Source organism: Cynara cardunculus, assembly GCF_001531365.2.
Source record: "Cynara cardunculus var. scolymus isolate 2C chromosome LG 1, CcrdV1, whole genome shotgun sequence".
NCBI classification, from domain to species: Eukaryota; Viridiplantae; Streptophyta; class Magnoliopsida; order Asterales; family Asteraceae; genus Cynara; species Cynara cardunculus.
Window position 1 is genome coordinate 8565388 of NC_037528.1, and position 8855 is coordinate 8574242.

At 35.5% G+C, this 8855-nt stretch overlaps 1 protein-coding gene across 1 annotated transcript; it reads left to right on the plus strand.

The window, feature by feature from the left end:
- Window positions 1-693: 693 nt before the first annotated feature.
- Window positions 694-8655, plus strand: LOC112501454 (T-complex protein 1 subunit gamma-like). Its single transcript, XM_025105093.1, has 13 exons — window positions 694-718; window positions 1665-1726; window positions 1935-2007; window positions 2380-2447; window positions 2667-2736; window positions 3372-3440; window positions 3523-3594; window positions 4161-4234; window positions 5184-5846; window positions 6120-6245; window positions 6544-6648; window positions 8084-8158; window positions 8240-8655. The coding sequence occupies exons 1-13, from the start codon at window positions 694-696 to the stop codon at window positions 8426-8428; spliced, it is 1671 nt and encodes a 556-aa protein (XP_024960861.1). The 3' UTR covers window positions 8429-8655.
- Window positions 8656-8855: the final 200 nt, after the last annotated feature.

Consider the following 8855-nt stretch of genomic DNA (forward strand, 5'->3'; position numbering starts at 1 on the left):
TACCATTTTAACTAGTTGTACAAGTCATTAGAATGTATCCAACATGTTTTATAAAAGTTCAAGAAGTTATTTAACATGTTTTGGATTGTTCAAGGACTTATTTGTTCCAAAAATTGTCCAAGGAGTTATTTAACATTTTTTGGAATGTTCAAGGACTTATTTGTTCCAAAAATTGTCTAAGGATTTATTTAACATTTTTTGGAATGTCTAAGGACTTATTTAACATATTTTGGAATGTCTAAGGACTTATTTGTGCAAAAAAATTGTTCAAGAACTTATTTAACATATTTTGGAAAGTTCAAGGACTTATTTGTTCCAAAAAAAGTTCAAGGACTTAATCATTCCAAACAAGAAAGTTCATTGGTTTTTATTGTACTTTTCCCTAATTAAAAATAATTAAAATGGAGTTGATCAGGACCGTCCGATCAGATGGATGTATCATGCATCTAAACCATTCGTGTGGCGAGCCACGTCAATTGGCCATTTTCAAATTCAGTTTGTTACGAAAAAGGCGCAAATATAAAAAGCGCTTCCAGATTTATTCTCGCAGTTCGTTGTATGTTATCAAAATCTCAGGAGTCTGGAGACAAACCCACACTTATTTCCGAACAAGGCAAATATTGAAACCCTAGTGACAAATTTTGAGCTCCAAATCCAATTGAGCGATTGAGTGTTGTATCATCATCTTGAGCTATGCAATCACCTGTCGTCGTTCTCAGTAAGTATATTTATGTCTCTCAGACATTTTACACAAATATCTATTGACGACCACATGTTGTGATATCATAATTTGTCTCCGATCAACTTGCCCAAATAATTTCTCTCCGATCAATTTGATAATGGTAATCAAAGGGAAAATGGCGGTTTGAGAATGTGGATGAGATGCACGAAAATGTTATGCAAAGTTGGTTTTGGGCTATTGGCTTCCATCAGTATGATTAAAGAATATTAACACCCTCGGGAATTCAGAATTCTTACGCTTTTTCTTAGAATGCACATCAATTAGACCGTGGATTGTTTTTCTTTAGTTGAAAATGAATGCACCAATACTTTGAAAAATCAAAATGACGCCAATTATTTTATGCCAATTATTCCTTATCATCCATGAGGCAGGATCATGTGAAATACTTTCATATGGTTTACAGCAACTGTAAGAAAATAGTGGAAATGAACTCAAACGGACATATCTAATGCAGAAATGCTCTATTTATAATATCTGATGATTTGATGTTTGCTTCACAAATAGAATTGATTCACAAATATACAACTATGATCACACTCAGTAATCTCATAGTTTGTTTTGAGAATAGAGAAATATCTCAGAGAATAGAGAAATATAGAAAAAAGGTTTTGAAAGTGTTTCACATATTCCTATTTGAGTGATAAAGAAAGAGAAATGTACTGGGCTGAAAAAATTGTTACAAATAAGCACCATCTATGCATGGTTACAGTTCATTGAGATCTATTGGGGGTAAAATTAGTTTAAAGGATCCTGTATCCTTATTAATTACAACATAGAGATGATACAAGCCAGATACTATAACACTCTTACTACATCTTAGTGGGACTATGAACCCAATCAGTGTGATGCTTTCAAGCTTGTCTTAGCTCCAAATTATGTTACATCATAGTAATTGCTAATGGATTCAATTTGAAATGCACAGATGATTCTCTCAAACGCGAATCAGGAAACAAGGTGCATCATGCAAATATCCAAGCTTCAAAGGTGAGCAAATCATGACATGTGTTCATTTTGTCAGTTTTGTAGTTGATTTAATTAGAAAGCCACATAAGCTTTAGCATAGAATTTACAAAACATCCTGTTCGTGAAATGTTGGGAGCTGGGATTGGAATATGATTATTTGTTGATCCATGAATGGCAACTTGGGATGTGGTTATAACTCAAAATTCACCAACTCTTCTATAAATTGCAGGCAGTGGCTGACATTGTTCGCACTACATTGGGCCCAAGATCTATGTTAAAGATGATTCTTGATGCTCTAGGAGGTGCTTATGTTTGTATGTTATTTCTATTAGTTCAAATCGGGAACATTTGTCTCTTCTTTAATGCCAGGGTGCTTGCTGTGAAACTAAAATGAACTGCAGGTAAATGAGAATACAGTGCAACTGTATGCAAGGTTGTGATACCATGCGCTGCATAATACCTAGTGACTAAAATGTTTAGTAGCTTTCTCATTCTCTTTGTTTAAATAATCGAATTTGTAGATGGTGAGCACTTCATGAGACAAGTTTCTTTGCTTGTCTTGCAGGTCTTATCAACTTTTTCTATCCATTAAATCGTCCTCCCTATAACTTTTGGATGTCATCTGTCAACCTGAGCCTAGAGTTTTCAAGTGATTGGTGCTTGTTTGTTGGCAGGAATTGCGGTCACTAATGATGGGAATGCCATCTTGCGGGAGTTGGATATTGCTCACCCAGCTGCAAAGGTAATTTATTTAATCAATGGCTACTAAAAAGCATTTCCAACGAAGTCTTGATTTTTGAGTTTCCTCATTCTTCCATCACACCAAACTTTCTAGCTCCTCTGCTCGAACACCAACTTTAGGTAGACCTTTGTGCGTTATCATGTACTATGGATATAATTTTTCCCTTTGCATATTTTAGTACTTGACTCTTACTTCCTGGTTTTGTGTTCAAATTTGCAGTCCATGATAGAACTTAGCCGTACACAAGATGAAGAAGTTGGTGATGGAACTACATCAGTCATCATTCTTGGTATCTGTTAAATTCTAATGTCACCTATTGTTCAGCGATTATTACATGTCATTTTGTTTAAGGGGATCGTATTAAAGTTAGGACTTCGCTTATGGGCATATCAGTGTCCTCATTTACAAATGATCAGTTTTTGGAGGTTTCGCAGGCCGACTTTGTGCATTTAGCTGAAGCAGATTTATTGTAAAAGGAGATGACATACTAAATCTAGTTATCCTTGTCTGGGTAGTCCAATAAGTGCGAAATAGCTCACTCTAATATTATGGACTTCGATTTGAGTAAATATCACTTGTCACAAGGATAGGTTGTGCCGGCATTAATTATTCATGCTCTCTACCTATTTCTCCCTATGTTTTCACCAGTGACATTTTGGCTTCTTTTTCTTCTGCTCTCCTTGTCTGAACTCGGAAAAGCACGGGCATTCATGTTTATGTATAGAGATTTTAGTGTCCATTACATATATTTCAAGGGAACTTGATATAAATCCTTTTTGTTTGTTTGTTTGTTTTGTTATGATAGGGTGGGGTCTTAAACTGCCTATGTTTAACAATGATGTTTAGATAACCTGTTTGATACTCTTTAACCAATAGAATCTCTCTTCTTCTAATTTTGCTGATGGTCAAAGTGTGAATGTGTAGCTGGTGAGATGCTTCATGTTGCAGAAGCTTTCATTGACAAGAACTATCATCCTACCGTCATTTGCCAAGGTAATACTTTGCTGATATTAAAACTGCATCATTAGGTTTGTGCATAAATTAGTAGATTTRTGTAAACTTTGTACTTTCACAGCTTATAACAAGGCTCTTGAAGATGCTCTTGCTGTGTTGGACAAGATCTCTATGTCTATCAATGTGAATGATCGTAAGCACTCGTGTTAKTCTTAATGCCTAAACATTATTGTTTGTTGGAATCTTCAATCTCAGTAGAACCAMACTTGGCTAATTCAGACATTTGCTTTCTTGAAGATTATTGTACTCCATTGAACCTTTCAACATATCATTGTGTAGGAGCCATATATATAATTTTGCAGACCGATTAACTTGTAAGTTGCTTGGCTTATCGTCTTATTTGGAATTTTTTCCAAGTCCAATGCATTAGTAGGGCTTGACCTAATGACCTTAGAATAGGATATAGTAATAGAATTTAGAAAAATTTCAGTGGCTTGGTATCACAGAGCCATGCTAGCTTTAATCTTGTGATTTCCACTTCTGCCATCCACTTAGCTATATTGTTATCTCAAATGTGAAATAAGTTATGCCAAAACACTAGAACTTGCATGYATCCACAGGAKACAACACACGCTCGGGTTTGTKATCAATTCATTACAKAAAAGGATTTTTAACTGTGCTTCTTATGCTTGATATTTGTCCATATCATCATTTTCCTTCTTAATCTTTCATATTGTTAGTTTTTTGTCCCATTGGCAGGTTCTATGATGTTGGGTACAGTGAAGAGTTGTCTCGGCACAAAATTTACAAGCCAGTTTGGGGATCTTATAGCAGTATGTTTCCCTTTCTTTTGCCTGTTTTTTATATACCAAATCTACCATTGCAGTGAGTAAATGAATACAACTTCGCTATATACATACATATATATATGTGTGTGTATCTAAAAGGTGACCTTTTTTCTCCTTTTCAGTCTGAAAGGACGGTCTTCTTTTGAAATCTGAGATGTCTCAACTTTTTCTGACCAAGTGTTTTTCTCCTAAGTTGTTCTATGATGTTTATGGCTTTCTCAGAACATAGTAGCTTGTGATCTTATGAGTTGAGACTGGCCTGACCATGCTTGGCTCTGGCTCATGAAAACATTGGCAGCATCGGGCTTGGCTCATGGCTTGTCAAGCTTGATCTTCACTTGCTAAATCTTGAGTTGGTTCAGCTCATGTAAGCTCCATTCCTATGGACTTACAGGCTCGCACCTCACATGACTAATATGGACTAGTATAAAGTTGTATAAAATCAAATCAGACCCTTGAATATTAACTACACCAGTTCTATAACAAGATTACCATTAATCATGTAGGCTTGTCAAGTTGTTGATCCTGAATACTAGTCTTTTAAGACATGTTAAGCTTTTTAACTGGCTGGTTCATGTGCTCTCAGGATCCATATAATCTTGCCAATAATTCTAATAGTAGCTGAATGTCCTTAGTGTGGGTTTGGTACACGGAATAGTACACATTAAAATGGGACATCATGAGTCCGATAAAAATACATTTTTTCCGTCCTATTCAAATAGGTGGAACAAAAATTAGAAATGCGACAAGATTGGTAAAGTACTGTTACCACGTCAAGTTAAAACCAGAAAATCTTATGGAATTCTTTTCCTTACCTACCTCACTCTCATTCTATTTCCTTCCCGGCTTACCAAAAATGCACGCTAACCGCATTTTAGGGTTATCTTTTGAAGTTTGCTCTATATCACTGACCAGCACGTTCGTCTTCTTTTAGGATCTAGCACTTGATGCAACGACAATGGTTGGTGTCGATGGAGGCAAGGGATCACGAGATGTGGATATTAAGAAATACATAAAGGTAGAGAAAGTCCCTGGGGGGCAGTTGGAAGATTCACAAGTCCTCAAAGGTGTTATGATCAATAAAGATGTCATCGCCCCTGGAAAAATGAGAAGAAAAATCGTAAACCCCCGGATTGTTTTACTCGATTGCCCTCTTGAGTATAAAAAGGGAGAGAATCAGACAAATGCAGAGTTGGTTCGAGAAGAAGACTGGTTAGTACTCCTGAAAATGGAAGAAGAGTACATAGAAAATCTGTGTGCACAAATACTGAAGTTTAAGCCGGACTTGGTGATCACAGAGAAAGGGCTTAGCGACTTGGCCTGCCACTATTTAAGCAAAGGCGGAGTTAGTGCCATCAGGCGATTAAGGAAAACAGATAACAACAGGATCGCAAAGGCATGTGGAGCTGTGATCGTGAATAGACCAGATGAACTTCAAGAATCGGACGTGGGAACCAAGGCTGGACTCTTTGAGGTGAAGAAAATTGGTGATGAGTTCTTTGCGTATATAGTTGAGTGTCAAGATCCAAAAGCATGCACTGTGCTTCTCCGAGGCCCTAGTAAGGACCTTTTAAATGAAGTGGAACGGAATTTGCAGGTTAATTTGTTAATAACTAAACTCATCCTAAAAAACATTTGTGCAGATTCAATCGCAAACTTAAGTTCTGTAATGAACCCGGGGACAAAAGAATGCACATGTCCTATACATTCAATGTTGTAAAAATTCACGTTCATTATTCATAATGAATAAGAACAAACAGGGACACGTGCCCTCTTTTGTCTTCCCATGAAAAAAAAAGGTTTGCAAGAGAACTTTTTTTTCTCTCTCTATATGTTTATATCATTGTAACGTTTTTTTATCATTTGGTAGGATGCAATGTCGGTGGCTAGGAACATCTTAAAGCATCCAAAACTTGTTCCGGGTGGTGGTGCCACTGAGTTGACTGTTTCTGCTACATTGAAGCAGAAGAGCTCATCCATGGAAAGCATTGAGAAGGCAAGTTTTTGTTTTTGTTTTTATTTATGTTCTTATATTTTATCTTGTACGATCAACTATGACCTTTTAGAGTAAGACATGATAAATAAACACCTCTATCATATATATATATATATATATATATATATATATTCATAATTACACATTAACATCAACCTCTATTATTTTATATTTCCAATGCAGGAATAACCCTAATTTAATCCAAAAGGGGGTTTGTTTAATGACTTATTATAAGAAAGGTATAAAGTGTAAACTGCTGATTTTGTTGATGTGGTTTTATAATTTTTGGTTGAAACAGTGGCCTTATGAAGCTGCTGCTGTTGCATTTGAGGCCATACCACGAACTTTGGCACAGAATTGTGGCATCAATGTCATCAGAACTATGACTGCTCTTCAGGGCAAGGCAAGAAATCTGCTTGTTAATTTCTTTTAAGAATAACAAATACATCCTTCATAACTTTCTCTTGGGGCCCGTTTACCAAACACTTACCGGTAAAATTTAACATTATTATTTACTTACCAGGTAAGATTTTAGTCCATCAAAACGACATTATATGCAACAATTCACTTGGTAAACGCTTAACGTGGTAAGAGTCATTGCCCTCACGTACCGGGTAAGACTCACGGTCCTTGTCTCGCTATTACCGGGTAAGATTCTTAGTTTTTACCATATTCATCCGGTGAGGTAATGTGACTTGGTAAGCGCTTACCCGGGTAAGTGTTTGGTAAACGACCCTTTAATTTTTTTAATTACGACTTAAAAGAGAAATTCATACACCTGTATACAAAGATCAAAAGTACTTACTTTTTTCATTCCAATCAGAAGGATTGTTAGGGATCTCCATAATTCATATTTTTCCATTTAAAAGAATTCCATTTATCTTGCAAAACTTTGTACTTTTCATACTCAAGAAAATTCCCTATCATAAGTAATAATATCTAAAGAAATTGACCAAAATAGCTAAATGACTCTCCTTTTATTCACTTTATAGCCCACTTCTTTTTTCTGTTTGTCCTAAAATAGTCAAGATTTTGCAAGTTCCAAAATTAACTTTTATATTAAAATGTAATCTGGTAGGTTGTTTTGTAAACTGACAAGGAAATTTTGCAAGCCTATCCCAGTATAATCATATTTTACTCAAAACAAGTACATTTCGTAAGTTGCAAAATTGTCACTTGCAAAATCTTTGCTACTTTTTGTCCAATTAAAAAATGGATTAGAAAGTGAATAGAGGGAGCCATTAAGCTATTTTAGTCAATTACTCTAATATTTAGCTAGACTTTGTTTTGTCATCTCATCAATAATTACAATGTTTTTCAATTGTTTATTTTAAGACAAGTATGAACGAACACTTATAACTTGAAAAGAGTTCAAATGTTAAGATTTTTATGGCATCTCATGTTCGATGTTGCAATTTTCATGTGAAAAAGTAAGTTGGACCAATGTTATTATTAATTTAGGGGTCATATACCTGGTGTCACTTAGTTTACTGGGTGTGCATCATGATGACTAAGAATTTTACCTGGTAAGAGTAATAGCAATAACCGACAATCTTACCTGGTAAACAAGGGAGAAGACTTTCATTTACCAACAATCAATTTTGATGGCCGAGAATGTTACCCGATAAGATAATTAAAGTTGGGGACTCTTACTAGTAATCAATACCAATAAACGTTTCTTGCACCAAAACAGTATTTTTAAAGGATAAATATATGAAAATCAGTTGTATTATTACTAAACCTTTTTTAGGTTCAAGTTATTGTTCTCAGTGCCTTTGTATTATAGAAGTCCCTTTTTAGGCCTAAATGTGACAGATGAACTCACAACCTCTTTACAGCATGCAAAATGCGATAATGCATGGATCGGAATCGATGGGAATTCAGGTGAAATTGCAGATATGAAAGAACAAAAGGTGTTCATGCATTTCTTTAATTTTCCACCACATCTTAATGACTTTGCTTTAAGTTTTAACAAAAACAATGCATTGAATCAGATATGGGATGCCTACAACGTGAAGGCACAGACCTTCAAGACGGCTATTGAAGCTGCTTGTATGCTTCTAAGGATCGATGATATTGTGAGTGGAATCAAGAAAAGGCAAGCTCCCCAAGCTAACGAATCATCAAAACCCACGATTGAGCGAGAAGGTGATGCTGATAATGAGCGCATGATTCCCGAGTGAAGATCGTAGATCGTATGCAATTAATAAGAAACATTCAGCTTGTTAGAAGAGAGCCTCTTATTGTTTTCTCCATAGGTCGTCAGTCTCAGTCTTCTCAGGGTCACTGAACATTATCCTGACTCTTGTCTTTTGCATCTTGGTGGGTTAAAAAAAAGATAGCCTCTTATCTTGTTATGTGTTCATTGTCAAGCTGCAAGCTATGCAGACATCCGAGCTATGTGCCTATATTTGGATCGTTATTCTTGTCATCGATATTTATACTTTTGTATTTCGAGACTTTTTTGGTGTTTTGGTTGATTTCGAGGGTCTTTTTTTTATTTTTTGCTAGATGTTCTTTACATTTTCTAATATTCGAAGTACCTTCAAAGTTTAGTAAATATACTTTTCGTGCCCAAAAAAATCTATTTACAAAAATAACTCAGAATGG

Coding starts and splice junctions, on each gene's coding strand:
- LOC112501454 (XM_025105093.1), top strand. CDS start 694: ATGCAATCACCTGTCGTCGTTCTCA. Junction 4,235..5,183: donor AGTTTGGGGATCTTATAGCA/GTATGTTTCCCT, acceptor GTCTTCTTTTAG/GATCTAGCACTTGATGCAAC. Junction 6,246..6,543: donor CCATGGAAAGCATTGAGAAG/GCAAGTTTTTGT, acceptor TGGTTGAAACAG/TGGCCTTATGAAGCTGCTGC.